Raw genomic sequence first — 15,179 nt, forward strand, 5'->3', positions numbered from 1 at the left:
AGGAAAACATCTGCGGAATATCAGGGAGCGCGTAAAAAAGATTCAAAGTCTGCTGTTCCATCAATCTCTGCGGGAGCATCTATAACTACTGATGAATCTACGATCGTCAATTCACCGATAACTGTTGGGCCTTCAACGCGTGTTGATGGATTAATGACGGCTGGACCTCCGATCAATGTTGATAAAATAAATGACAGTGATAATACGCATAATACAGCGGATTCCAGGTTACGTGATGGTAAGTTTCCTTGAATATTTCAATTGTCCGTAATATATGTGCATTAAACTTGTGCTCTTGAAACTAATATCAATTGAATTGGTAAAAATTTTAATGTTTTGTTTTTAAATTGATTTTACCGCGGGAAAAGACAGTACAGCCCGTGTTTCAAGAGGAGGGAAAACAGCACAATATTATCGTGAATACCGAGCACGAAAGAAAGCAGAGCGGGAAAAGGCGAAATTGGAAATGATAGCTGGCACTCAATCGAGGAAGAGCAAAAAACAGCTGCGGGAATATCAGAGAGCGCGTAAAAAGATTCAACGTCTGCTGTTCCATCAATCTTCTGCGGGAGCATCTATAACTACTGATGAATCAACGATCGTCAATTCACCGAAACTGCTGGGCCTTTCAGCGCGTATTTGATGGATTAATGACGGCTGGACCTCCCTGATCAATGTTGATAAAATAAATGACAGTGATAATACGCATAACACAGCGGATTCCAGGTTATGTGATGGTAAGTTTCCTTTGAATATTTCAATTGTCCGTAATAGGTGCACATTGTGCATTAAACTTGTGCTTTTGAAACTAATATTAATTGGATTGGCAAAATTTAATGTTTTGATTTTAAATTGGTTTTACAGCGGAAAAAGACAATGCAGCCCGTGTTTCAAGAGGAGGGAAAACAGCACAATATTATCGTGAATACCGAGCACGAAAGAAAGCAGAGCGGGAAAAGGCGAAATTGGAAATGATAGCTGGCACTCAATAGAGGAAGAGGAAAACTGCTGCGGAATATCAGAGAGCGCGTAAAAAAGATTCAACGTCTGCTGTCCCATCAATCTCTGCTGGAGCATCTATAACTGCTGATGAATCAACGATCGTCAATTCACCGATAATTGCTGGGCCTTCAACGCGTGTTGATGGATTAATGACGGCTGGACCTCCGATCAATGTTGATAAAATAAATGACAGTGATAATACGCATACCAGCGGATTCCAGGTTATGTGATGGTAAGTTTCCTTGAATATTTCAATTGTCCGTAATAGATGCACATTGTGCATTAAACTTGTGCTTTTGAAACTAATATTAATTGGATTGGCAAAAATTTAATGTTTTGATTTTAAATTGGTTTTACAGCGGAAAAAAGCAATGCAGCCCGTGTTTCAAGAGGAGGGAAAACAGCACAACGGGAAAAAGCGAAATTAGAAATGATAGCTGGTACTCAATCGAGGAAGAGGAAAACAGCTGCGGAATATCAGGAGCGCGTAAAAACGATTCAACGCCTGCTGTTCCATCAATCTCTGCGGGAGCATCTATAACTACTGATGAATCAACGATCGTCAATTCACCGATAACTGCTGGGCCTTCAACGCGTGTTGATGGATTAATGACGGCTGGACCTCCGATCAATGTTGATAAAATAAATGACAGTGATAATACGCATAACACAGCGGATTCCAGGTTATGTGATGGTAAGTTTCCTTGAATATTTCAATTGTCCGTAATAGATGCACATTGTGCATTAAACTTGTGCTTTTGAAACTAATATTAATTGGATTGGCAAAAATTTAATGTTTTGATTTTAAATTGGTTTTACAGCGGAAAAAGACAATGCAGCCCGTGTTTCAAGAGGAGGGAAAACAGCACAATATTATCGTGAATACCGAACAAGAAAGAAAGCAGAGCGGGAAAAGGAGAAATTGGAAATGATAGCTGGCAGTCAAATGAAGAAGAGGAAAACAGCTGCGGAGTATCAGAGAGCGCGTAAAAAAGATTCAACGTTTACTGTTCCATTAATCTCTGCGGGAGCATCTATAACTACTGATGAATCAACGGTCATCAATTCACCGATAACTGCTGGGCCTTCAACGCGTGTTGATGGATTAATGACGGCTGGACCTCCGATCAATGTTGATAAAATAAATGACACTGATTATACGCATAACACAGCGGATTCCAGGCTATGTTATGGTAAGTTTCCTTGAATATTTCAATTGTCCGTAATAGATGCACATTGTGCATTAAACTTGTGCTTTTGAAACTAATATTAATTGGATTGGCAAAAATTTAATGTTTTGATTTTAAATTGGTTCTACAGCGGAAAAAAGCAATGCAGCCCGTGTTTCAAGAGGAGGGAAAACAGCACAACGGGAAAAAGCGAAATTAGAAATGATAGCTGGTACTCAATCGAGGAAGAGGAAAACAGCTGCGGAATATCAGGGAGCGCGTAAAAAAGATTCAACGGCTGCTGTTCCATCAATCTCTGCGGGAGCATCTATAACTACTGATGAATCAACGATCGTCAATTCACCGGTAACTGCTGGGCCTTCAACGCGTGTTGATGGATTACAAAATAGAGATGATTACGCTGCATATTCTCTTCCGCAACGAAGAGACAGAACTACTTTCGGAGTCAAAATTTTTTCATTTAGACTTTGCTTTATTCTTCATTTTATGTGCATAATAAATTTATAAAATGTGAATTTAAGTTTTCTAGTTTTCTTTCATACAAAATTATATGCATTTCTTGGAATATCACTAAGAAGTATAACTTCATCCGCGGGTAGGGACTGCACGCATCTTTTCTTTTACTAAATGAGATGAATGAACGTTATCAAAAATTCTCCATTCTCTTGTTGTCGGTAGTTATCAAGAATGCATTTTAAATGATTTCAACTTTAGTCAAAACAACTTACGATATCTTTGGTTGCTGCAAAAAAAAAATTTTGATACTCCAGTCAACTCCTCTTGTACAGAGTTGAAAACAGTAAAACCAAAAAAATTGAAGTTTGACAACAATTGAACTTTTTTTTACCAATATGCTGTTGGGTTTAAAACCGTAATAGGGGTCTTAACCTAGACATTTGAAAAATAAACTGCGTTTCCTCATTAGTGACATTGTTTGTGCTGCCCAAGTGAAACAACTTACCATGATTGATTTCGTCCCTTCTTAGACGGAGATTTCGATATTATCGACCGTTCGTGTGATGGAGGGCCAATAACCTTAGAATTCGGTGAATTGGAGACTTTGCTTGATAAGGATTATTGTGAAACGCAAGAAGAACTTCAACATTCACCCGCCAAATCATTTCAAAGTGACTACATAAGTTGGGAATGATTCAGAAACAAGAAACGTGGGTTCCCTAAGACCTTAATACCAGGAGAGGCACGAAAAAGTGATTCTGCTGCATGACAACGCTCTGATCGATTCCCACGACAACCGGTTCTACGTTGCCGGAATTAACCCGGATTTTATCCGACTAAAAGCTGTTTTTTCGGCGATCTAAGCTTTGTTGTTTCAGTGAGTTTTAGATTATACAACGCTCTGTCTCATGTTTCCAAACACATTAAAACCTACCTGGAAACACTTAAATGGAAAGTCCTACCCACTATATTCCCCAGATATTGCACTGTCCGATTATTATTCATGCCGTTCGATGGCTCAGAAGTAGTTTCAGTCACAAGGCGTCATCGAAAAATTGCTTGATTCTTAGAAAGCATTACAAAATGAATAGTTTTACCGTAATGTTATTCGAGCTTTGCCAGAAAGAAGGGGGAAAAGTTGTACTTCCAATAATTCATTTGTAACCATTTTCTTACAATAAATTGGATTTTCATTAAAAAAAAAACATCGAGAACTAAGGTGCGCATCTAATGTTAGAAAGTTTAAAATATTATTACTTCAACGGAGACTTTATTTTTGTTAGCATATCTAAAATTATTGAAATGTATAAAATACATACATACATATAAGGCGTATAGGTGCTAAGTCACTCTGACAAATGAGATAAGCCTTAAACTATGAAATGGTACAATGGTTTTGGTGAATAATACCATGTAAAATGAAATTAAATATTCTGTTGTATTATTATTATTTATTTAATTTTATTAACTACACCAAATGTTTTAAATTTCAATTTGCAATTAATTTAAATCATAACAATATTATTATCGCGTTCGAAGGCCAAATCGACTTCGCGCTTTGCGTCTTCATCTGTCCATTCACCGCATTTCGTTAAAACATCAGGTTCAGTACTCGGTGTTGGCTATATACATAAATATTTATAATTCAAAAGTTACTTAAAACGAAAAATTGTGGAATTTTGTAAGTATATCTCAATAAAGATTATTTGTTTATAAGTATCTACGTCTTAAACTATATTATTCTTTTTAAATTATATTCTGTTTGTTTTACCTGTTTGTCAGCTGCAGACAATTTTTTGAACATATTTGCATAAATTTTCCTTTCTTTATCGTTAGCCTCCTTGATTCGCTGCTTACAAATTTGAATTTGATTTATGGCAGCTTTGTTTGTAGGCTCCAACTCGATTACCTGCATATAATAATTATAGTAATTTTAATCGGAAATATTTTTTTACAATATACCTTTTCAAAATCTTCAAGAGCCTCCTTAAATTCATTAATAGCTAGATTACATTGTCCCCGACGGTAAAGTGCTTTTATATTTAGGGGATCTAACTTTAGAGCTTCAATACACTAATAAAATATAGATAGACATGTGCACATTATTATTTCCGTAAATTTTAATTATTCCAAAAGTTATACCGCTTGTTTTCCTTCGAAATAATCATTTGTTTTCTGGTAACATAAAGCAATATTGCTGTTTGAGGCTATCTTCAACTTTTTCGATTCATCATTGTCTGCGAATTGATTGAAAATATAAAAGGTTTTAAAAATATTGTTTGCAGTTTTTTTTTTTATATTTTTTCCATATATATCACATATGGGCATTTTCACAAAAAGGTCCACCACGCGTGCAAAATTCAAACAGTTCCTGAAAACTTTCTGTTGATGAATAATAAATCTCAAATGTGTTTATTTTATAAATATAAAGGAATTTTTATTTTCTTCTAATTTTGAGCCGAAATATACAACGAATACACAAAATTTACAAAAATCTGACTTTTTTGACCAAATATACCAACGTTTTTCCTTGTTATATTCCCTAATTCAAAGTAATACTATGATGTTTTTATAATTTAAAAATCTTCTGCTGATAGTAACATAATGTTCAACAAGCAGACAGACTGAGTGGAGATCGAATAACGGTAGTTTTTTGTGTTTGCTTCTGCTTATATTCGTATGTCGCGTCCGTTACCGAAAAACAGCATTTATTGTTCTCATTAGTGAACAAAGTGTTGAAGTGTAAATTGCTTTCAGACTAAAAGCAGATACATCATTTCACTTAAAAAAAGTAATATTTGGCTCTCGGCAAAAACGATTAAAAAAATTTATTGGTGTTTGAAATTCGTCGCGTCCGTTACCGTAAACCTTAAATATTAAATAAAGTTGTAGAAATTGCATAAAATTAAAATTTTATTGATGGCAAAAACGGCAAAAGAAACAAGAAAAGCAATAACAATGAAGTATAGAGAGAAAATGAAAGAAAACGTCGAGAAATGGCAGGAATACAAGAAGAAAGAAGCAAAACGAAAGCAAGAGTACCGAAAAAGATTATCGCAAAAATTGAAAAGTGATTGCAATTTATTAGAAAAGAAGAAAGAAAAGGACCGTGTTAGACAGCAAGTTTTGCGGCAAAAAAAGAGCATAAATAATATTGACAATTTGAATTGCGAAATTTACAGCTGTAAACAAACGATAAGAAAAGCAATTAAAAAAGTTGAGGCTGCGCTACCTAAAAACCTGAATAGAAAAATAGCTATCCTCAAATCTTTATGCAATAAATATATTAAGCCAACAGAAACGATGAATGAAAATACAACCAAGTCATCAAAAAGCCAGATGCGCGAAAAATTAATTGAACAATTCTTTTTGCAAGATGGAATCAGCGTTCAAGCTCCTGGGAGAAAGGATACAATGATAATCAATGGGAAAGTAGCCTCAAAACGTTTTATGCTTATGACCTTAACAGAAGCATATCAACTTTTCAAAGCCGAATATACCGAAGAAAAAGTCTGCAAAACTATTTTTATTCGTTCTAAGCCAACTTACATTCAGTTAATCAATAATTTACGACACAATATGTGTGTCTGTAAGTACCATGCAAATTTTATTTTTCTACTAGAAGGCTGTGCAAAGATTATACCGCAGATTCCTGCCAAAGCTGAATTATTTCTTACATCAGTTTGCTGCGACGTTATGAATGAAAAGTGCATGGCTAATAATTGGGACAGCTGTGTACGCGATATTAAAGACGATCTAGTTCCAATACAGTTTATTAATAAATTTAATACGCAAATCAAATGGAACAGTGGAGTATGGTGGATCACATAACTTTAAACTACACTATTGGTCCATTAATCGACTTAATTCATGATATAGAGATTCAGCTACCAGCTTTTAAAATGCATTGTTTTGTTAAATGTCACCAACAAAATTACTTTGAAACTAAAAAAAAAAATGTAGCAGCTAATGAAATTGTTATGCAAGTTGATTTTGCTGAAAATTATCGTTTGACATTGGAAAACGAAGTTCAAGATGCCCACTTTAGTTATAGCCAAGTAACAGTGTTTACGTGCGTAGCTTGGGTCCTTGGTGAAACCAAGTCTTTTGCTGTTATCAGTGATAGATTGACCCACGCGAAATCTTAGAGTGGAATTTTTTTGCCACTTCACATGGCAAAGGTGCAGTAGACGGAATAGGTGCCGAAACGAAAACGTCTGGCAAATCGTTAAAGCAAAAAATATTGTTCTCGGTGATTATTCATGCTTCTATGAATGTGCTAAGAACAACATTCATGGAGTTAACATTTTGTATATCTCTGGAACACAAATTGATAGTTTTTGTAATCAACTGTCAGAGTTATGGCAAAATATTCCAAATATCAAAGCAGTTAAGAGTTTGCATTGGTTTTCATATTTCGACAGTAAATTTATTGAAGTTGCTTGGACCGCCATACTAAAAACTAATAACTTTCTTCTTAATTTTTTAAGTCATTTTTACTAAAATGTTACTTGAATTTTTAATTTACGTTATTGTTTTGCTTAATTTTCAATAAAATTGAAGTGTTATAATGAAAAAAATGTATTTCTTTGTTCTTGGAAGATTTTGTCGCGTCCGTTATGTCGCGTCCGTATTTCTTCTATACTCAATTAAAAAAAACTAAGGGAAAATTAACATATTTCATAAACCTACGAATAACAGTCGTCTATTCGCATTTATTAATATATATATTTTTATATATATATAAATCCTTAATTTGCTGAATTTTGTATATTTCTGAATGCGCCTCAAAAAAACTTCTATTTTTTGTCGCGTCCGTCTACAGAATTTAAATAGACATATTAATATTAGGTTCTTACCAATTTTTGAAATAATATCTACGCAGCTCTTATACATTTTTATAGCCAACGAAAAGTTTTGTTTAGAGAAATATTTTGTTCCTTTAGATTTATACAATTCAGCCTGTTGCAATCTTTCCTCATCTGACAATTTCCATTCTTCTATTCCCTAAAAGTAAAAAGTAATACCAACAACATATATATGTATATGAATATAAGACATACATACATATAAAAACTTACCTTTTCACAATCAATAAGTTTGACTATATATTCGACAGTAGAGTTTGGTGGAATGTTAAAAACATCATTTCCTTTACTTCCAAAGGCATATTTTGGTTGAATTTTTATTCTATAAAAATATTTATACAGGTCATATTTATGTATTTTTATGAACACAAGTTGTTATGTATGTTAATCACATAAGTATAAATTACGACTTCACAAGACAAAATAAAAAAAGGATAGCACAACGAGAACCTACGAGTTTTTATCACAGTTTACTCTAAACCAACAAGACATACCGAATACTTATTTATCGTACAACATAATTGTTTTGCGCATTGCGGTTTAAAATTTTTTTGTTTTATGTTTAAATACCACAAACTTTACAATACACTTAAAGCGTGTGAATTTTTGAACAAATTAAATGTAATAAAATTTAAATTATGTCTAATAAATATGAGTTACCTTGAAGTTTCGCCAACAGTCATTCTTTCCAGTGCTATCTCAACTCCTTCAATAATTGAGCAATCACAACCTTCACCATAATCAAATTCTACATCACGCTCCTCAAAAGTATTTCCATTATATTTTCCAATCAAATGAACTGTCGAACAGTGAATAAATTATTAAAATTTAAGTCATAACGAAAAAAATTATAACAAAATTGTAAGAAACGCATTAAGGATAGTAGGCAATAATTCATATATTAAAATACAAATACGTTCTCTTTGACAAAATATGTTTTGCTTAGTTATAACTGAATACAAAAATATTGTAATATACATGCTTACATCCATGTACATATATAATTTACTTTACCTTTAACAAGAGAACCTTCGGCCGGGGAACGTTTCTTATCACTGCTCTCCACAATAAACCTCTCTATGCTACCGTCCTTATTTGGGCTAACATCTTCTCCTTTCCAACCAAGCATTTCCAACTAAGTATATAAAAAATCAAGTACGTTGAAAATATTTGTTAAAAAATCTAAAAAAACTAAACTTTACTATATATGCATACCTCGAATATCAATGTTGAGTTCGGAGGAATGCTCGGAGGACTTCCAGCCGCACCATAAGCGTAGTCAGGAGCACATGTTAGTAAACATTTTTCATTCAATTTCATTGTCGCCACACCCATATCAAATGCCTTGATAACATGGCCTAAAGGAAAATTGTTATTACTTTATATTATTTGAAAGAAGCTTCTAGAAGTTTACCTTTTCCCAAATCGAACTCAAAAGGTTCGCGTCCTACACTAGAGTCAAATACAGTTCCCTCGACCAATTTCCCCGTATAGTGCAAAGAAACTTTGCAACCATTTAATGGGTATTCTTCACCATGACCTTCATTTATAATTTCTTTCAATACACCACCGTCTCCAGATAAATCAATTTTCTTATTTCCAGACATTTTAAATTGTTTATTTCAGAATTAGCTTCCCAACGTTAATATCGGCTGAACAAATGTGATTAAGAATTCTTCTTCTTATTTCAATATGGTATTCACAATCCGTGGTGTTGTCTTAACCCTGCAAAGGTGAAATATATAAATGAACATTTTGAAATCTGTGTTATTTGCATAAATTAACTAGAAGCAAGCGAATTATATATTTCCTGCTTCCAAAGACTTTACACTACCTATTATTGTGGTGATATTTTTGATAAATAAACAATTGAAATCACGGTTGTTCAAAATAGATATCAATGGTAGTTAGTTCATTAATGGCCCATTCACATACAACTTTCCTCGCTTTGCTTGACAATTCATACTTCAACACAGTAATAATAATGCCAGAATAAACTCCTTGCTTGTAGTGTTTCTATCTAAATAAAAATGTTTCTTTGCAAAGAGTAAAATGAAGAGAGAATCTAGAATAGTGACTAGCTTTACCGGTACTTTTACAGTCACAGCCTAAAATTTTTATCAGCGCATACACAAGTTTTTCAAAGCTTTAACTGCCGATCTAAATTTTCGTGCACTCTCTATTTATAACTGATTTTATTCAGATACATCACCATTCATCTTTGAAATTATGCGCACTTGTTTAATGAAAAATCTGCAGTCGAGTCTCACATGTATATTTTTATTTATTATTTAATTTCATTGTTTCTTTAGCAACTTTGGTCCATACAAAAGTACATAGGCACAATGCCAATCTCCACCTCCCGACAGGCGTAGTATATCATCAGTAGTTACAGAAGTAACCACATCGTCATCAAATTTGAACCAGATATCACCGGAGTGTTTTACCCAAGCTACATAATGACCAGAAGAACTTGAACGTCCTTTATGTGTTAATACAGCATGAAGAGTATAATATCCCGAATTATTGCTGCCTGGATCATTTTCGAACCAATAGTTTTCGGTTTCTACATTTTTTTCCACTTCAGTTGGAGTACTTTTATCTTCGGCGATAGCTTTAATATTGCCTTCCAAATTTTTGTCTTCAGCTTCTTTAAACTTAGCTCTCATAGGGCATAACTTATTTTGAAGTTCAGGGGTACATAACTCAAATGCATCAAATTCGATTGGAAATTTTATGTCTTTCAAAACTTTCGCGTTAATACCCTCTTTTCCTTTGTATTGAAAACGAACAAATTGTATTGTTAAATACGCCGGTAGGCGACTGATAAGAGACTGAAAAAATGCAATATTTTATAATTTTGAAAGTTTTTGAAGAAAAAATATCATAAGTTACTAAGAATTTCTTTCTTGTTTTCTACATACCGTTCTAATATAATTAGCATCTCGTCCCAAAGTTTCGGATCGCTTCACCAATTGCTCCTTCATTCGCTAAACGTTGAGAATACAATTGTTTAAAATAAAATTCGGTAATATTATTAAAATTCAATTTACCGATTTCAAACCGCTATGCATATATTTTACTTCCGTTGATATAAAACAGCTAAGTTGAAGAAATTGCTCTTTAGCTATAGTTGGCTCCTCATCTTCGATTTCGGCACAGCTCATTTTAACTTCGAATGAACCACCAAAGTATTGTTCTATAAATGAACTGAAGAAAAATTTCAGTAATGGTAATTTTATTGCAACTATTTAAAAACCTGTCGTTTATTTTAAAAATTATGGTTGACATTAATGCTTACTTGTACTTTTTAACGTCGCTTCCTTCGATTGCTTTGTCGTTAGAAGCTGGAATTTTTTGCTGCATCATTTTCAGTAATTCTGACCAACATTCATTGGCATCCTGCTGTCGATAGGTGCCATTCTCACCAACTTGTGAAAATTGTGGCGATGCCCGATGTAACGTTTGTAATAAAATTATTGGCGTTACTGTACTACCACGTTCCATTTGTTTAAATAAAAACTTCATGGCTGAAGCCATTGCAGTTGACATTGAACCGGCATCTTCACTGTCCACTCGGTATTTATCAAGAGCCTCGCGTAGCTCAGGCACTGCATGTAGACATTGTACGGTTGCATTCATATAACAAGTATTTCCTAAATTCGTGAGACCAGCAGGCAATTCCATCTTAAGAAATATGTCTTTAATAATTGTAATATACTTGGTGGTAAATTAACTTACTGCTGTTGCCATTTCGGCATCATTCATATCTTCTATAAACTTCACAGGGGTTACTGGTTCTTCGGGAACCTGTTCTTTAGATCCCAAGAGTAACACAGTTGCACCCTTTTATATATAATTTTTTTAATATTAGTAAATACTTTATCTATTTCTAATTCTATGTTTGCCTACATCTTTTAATTGAAGGTTCCATTCATTATCCTTTAAAATACCGCCTTTACACATTACTTTTTGACGATCAGGATGCACTCCAGTTAAAGCAAATAATTGAGCTTTGAATAACAATGGTTCTTCATCTGTGTTTGCTTCTATGTCCGGAAAAAGTTCACGTCCCCATTTTACTTTTACTGTTAAAAATATTATAGAACAATTATTATTTCAGAATTGTAATTGTTATAACTTTTACTATTTACCTTTATAGGCAGGCATTTTCACTTAAATTCTTTAAAAAATTGTTCAACAATCTCTTCGCTCTGTTAATAGTGGAATTAAAAAACCTAAAAGTCATTTGGCATATATGTGATAATCCAAAAACGTTTAGAGAAAGAAAAACAGGGCATGTTTAGTTCATATTTCATGAAGGATTTAGGAACACAGGGTGGTATAAATTATTTTTATAAAAATTTCATAAAAGATATTGTAAAATAATTGATAAGTTATGTAAGTAAAGTACAATTTGAGTTTTTTCTATGACATTGAATAATGTAGCAAAAAAGTTATGTCACCTAGATATTCAACAACTCTGACTAATACCATGTTCAGACCGACACTTAATCACACGATTTCGGCTGTTGAATGGATTATCCCACTAATCTTAAAAATTTATCAAGATTTCGCCATACAAAAATGACAGTTCCAAATCACTTCATTGAAATGATTTGAAACTGATCCACGCTAAATCTCTCTGTGCGACTCTGATTTTGCGCAATCTACTTGTCAGCACTGGAAATCTGTTACATTATCACAGCTGATTTAGACACTACAAAGGGAAAAAAATGTAAACAAACAAATTTTTTTTAAGCAATGAATCTAATTTTATCTGAAAATCGACTTTACAAATGAAAAAATGCATCCATTATTTCTATTATATGGAAAATGTTAAAAAACGCCGCCTTTTTATTTCAAAATACTATATGGCAATCTTTTCTTTTGATAAATATTAAGCGATGTGAATTCTTGAATGACAATAACAGCTGTGTTTTGATCTTTCTAACGGCAGTGAGAACACTGTTGGGTTATGAAATGTTTAAATATAATCTAATCTTTTAAATTTTCTGTCTGAACATGATATAACTCGGTTTACATTTAGTTCGGCATATGTTTGTTTTTTTTTTATCATTAAATTTTATTTAGTTCATATATGTAAAGTCTTGGACAGAGAAATAGCACACTTTAAAAATAAATTGTTCAAATCAGTTTTTAGTATATATAAAGCAAGTGCTAATTACAATCGCATTCTAACGAAATTTGTTGGACAAAGAAGAGTTAATTGGCCGTCGTGAAAAAAGACATTGTTTTAACTTTAGCTGCTAAATAAAATTAAAAAGTTTAAAAGATGGGTAGTATTTGCATTGTACTCTGGAAATGGAATGATTTTTGATCTACACAATAAAGGCAAAAATCCAACCCAGATTGCCTAAATTGTGAATAATGGAAAATGGTTTTAACACCATAAATTTTGTTAAATATGATCTCAATTTGTTGAAAAATAAAATAATCCTCCTGCTTCTGCACATTAGGCTGATAGGTACATAATTCCACACAGTAAATGCCATAAGTTAGTGGATAATTAGCCCCAACGATGCCAAGCAATTTTGAATATTTGTGGACACTCTTAAAAGTGGACTCTTAAAACGTTGTGAGTGATTGTACTTTTGAAAAAATCTTTTTAAATTTTGAACATAACTTTTTTCTCAAGTTATGCTATTGTAAAGAAAAAATTAATTATTATATTAATAATAAATGCAGTTTTATTTCATGCTTCAAGTTTGCTATTTTTTTGTTACTTGTGTTTTCGTCCATGTAAAATATGTTAAACGGAAACACAGTTTTCGCTGAAAACTACTTGAAAACTTACATTCCACTCATTATAATCGCTGCCTGCTCTAGTTTAACCGATGTTTTTGGAAGACATATTTTGCCGGACCTAAATTGTCACTTGATATTTGTTTACATTCCATATTCAAATACAGCTGTCACTTGATATTCTCATATTAGGGGGATTCTCTGGCTCTTACACAACTTTGCACGGTGCAGAAATTGCAGAATTTTCTTCTTGGTGCAACGGCACAACAACAATAACCCAGAAAATTATTTGCAATGGCTGTAAAATATGTCAGACCAAAACCAATGTTTATTTTCGCGCCGTCATATATCACTAGATTCTGCAATGGGTGCTCTCTTGGCCTTGCATATTTCGGTATAGGATTTTTGCATTTTGTATCATTGTGCAATCTTGCAAGAGAAAGAGAATGCCGCTATTGATAGTTGTCGGTGAAAACTCATCGAAAACACACATTGTCGGTCCGAACGACTTAGATTCCACAACATACAAATGTGTTTTCAAAATTTTTTCAATGTCGGTCCGAACATAGTATTAGTAGAGCATCTCCAGAATTAGGGAATAAAATACGTAATGGAGGCTCTACTGAAGCAGGGAAAAATATCGATAGTTCCAAGGTAGGTTGCCTTAGTTTTGATATATATATCGGAATATGGAACCCATTTTATTGTAGGATGCTATTCTTAAGTTTTTCTTTTGGATTGCAGCAAATGAAAAAAATTATTAAATTAAAATCTCGGATTTTAATAATACTTCTACAAATGTAGAAACGATTTTCACTCTGTAGAAAAAATGTTTGTGTAACCATGTCATAAGCTCGACTCGATAATTCTTGTCAGTTTGACATTTCAAAGAATTGAAAGATATCGACTTATTTTTATTTATGTATGCAATCACTATAAGTGAAATTACATATTACTGTAAGACATTGTAGATTTGTAAAAATATAACATGGAATTGCAGCAGTCACCTGAGGTCGATGATTTAGAAGAAAGGGTCAAACTTAGGCGAGAAGCAAGAAGGAAAAAGATTCTTGAGAATGCCAAAAGTCGGTTAGAAAAATTAAGCATGAGACAAGGTGGAGATGGCGACAGTGATTTGGTGCGCCGACGTTCTAGTAAGCTTATTTTCATTTTGTATACAACAACTTTGTTATATTTTAATTTTCTATAAAATTTTAGATCATCAGATACAAGAAACTATTGAGTATTCGGATCCAGAAGTTGAACCCGATATTCCAGAAAATTTACAAATGCCGTTTCAACATTTTCAACAATTTGAAAACACATTCAAAGGATTTGAAAGCAGTTTAAACCAAGAAGATGTACTAGAAAAAGAAAAACCGTTCTTAAAATATAAATTGCATGTTGTGTTAGCTGTGACAGTTGCATATATTACATCTTTAATATTAAATGAAAGTGAAGGAAAAACGTTTTTTGTGATAATACCAGTTGCCTTGGTTATTTTATCTGATCTTACAATATTTCGACAACAAAAGCAGCGTAATCCAATGATCAATATGCTAGTGATCTTTGGACTACGATCCCAAGAAATTGTACATGCATTAGATGTTGTCTCAAAACTACAAAACATTATGGCAGATTTGTCAATTTTCATTTTTTACTTTTGCATAGTTACTTGTTTTGGTAATCAATTTGTCCATCTAGCTGATATAAATTAAAAAATAAATATCATTATTTTATTGTGTGAAACTCACTTGTACCGATTTATATCTCAATTTTTTATTTAATATTAGTTAATTAATATGTATAGGTATATATGAATTGTAACGCATTGAAAATTAATATAAATGAAAAATAATTCTTGGTATTATTAAGATCAAATTAGAATAAAATATAA

General features: G+C 32.9%; 3 protein-coding genes across 3 annotated transcripts; 1 reads left to right on the top strand and 2 right to left on the bottom strand.

The window, feature by feature from the left end:
• Window positions 1–4,072: 4,072 nt before the first annotated feature.
• LOC120769027 (FK506-binding protein 59) lies at window positions 4,073–9,138 on the bottom strand. The gene is made up of 10 exons (XM_040095868.1): window positions 8,931–9,138; window positions 8,732–8,874; window positions 8,531–8,651; window positions 8,177–8,315; window positions 7,730–7,838; window positions 7,508–7,655; window positions 4,791–4,885; window positions 4,611–4,721; window positions 4,420–4,557; window positions 4,073–4,270 (listed from the first exon to the last, which is right to left on the bottom strand). Exons 1-10 carry the CDS (start codon window positions 9,121–9,123, stop codon window positions 4,154–4,156), a joined length of 1,314 nt encoding a protein of 437 aa, XP_039951802.1. The 5' UTR covers window positions 9,124–9,138; the 3' UTR covers window positions 4,073–4,153.
• Window positions 9,139–9,775: 637 nt separating this feature from the next.
• On the bottom strand, window positions 9,776–11,773 carry LOC120769248 (ubiquitin carboxyl-terminal hydrolase 14). Its single transcript, XM_040096150.1, has 7 exons — window positions 11,671–11,773; window positions 11,429–11,604; window positions 11,258–11,362; window positions 10,818–11,203; window positions 10,570–10,726; window positions 10,441–10,506; window positions 9,776–10,350 (listed from the first exon to the last, which is right to left on the bottom strand). The coding sequence occupies exons 1-7, from the start codon at window positions 11,684–11,686 to the stop codon at window positions 9,814–9,816; spliced, it is 1,443 nt and encodes a 480-aa protein (XP_039952084.1). The 5' UTR covers window positions 11,687–11,773; the 3' UTR covers window positions 9,776–9,813.
• A 2,432-nt stretch (window positions 11,774–14,205) lies between these two features.
• Window positions 14,206–15,049, top strand: LOC120768135. The gene is made up of 2 exons (XM_040094693.1): window positions 14,206–14,436; window positions 14,501–15,049. The coding sequence occupies exons 1-2, from the start codon at window positions 14,271–14,273 to the stop codon at window positions 14,998–15,000; spliced, it is 666 nt and encodes a 221-aa protein (XP_039950627.1). The 5' UTR covers window positions 14,206–14,270; the 3' UTR covers window positions 15,001–15,049.
• Window positions 15,050–15,179: the final 130 nt, after the last annotated feature.

This window comes from Bactrocera tryoni, chromosome 2 (assembly GCF_016617805.1).
Source record: "Bactrocera tryoni isolate S06 chromosome 2, CSIRO_BtryS06_freeze2, whole genome shotgun sequence".
In the NCBI taxonomy this organism is placed as follows: domain Eukaryota; kingdom Metazoa; phylum Arthropoda; class Insecta; order Diptera; family Tephritidae; genus Bactrocera; species Bactrocera tryoni.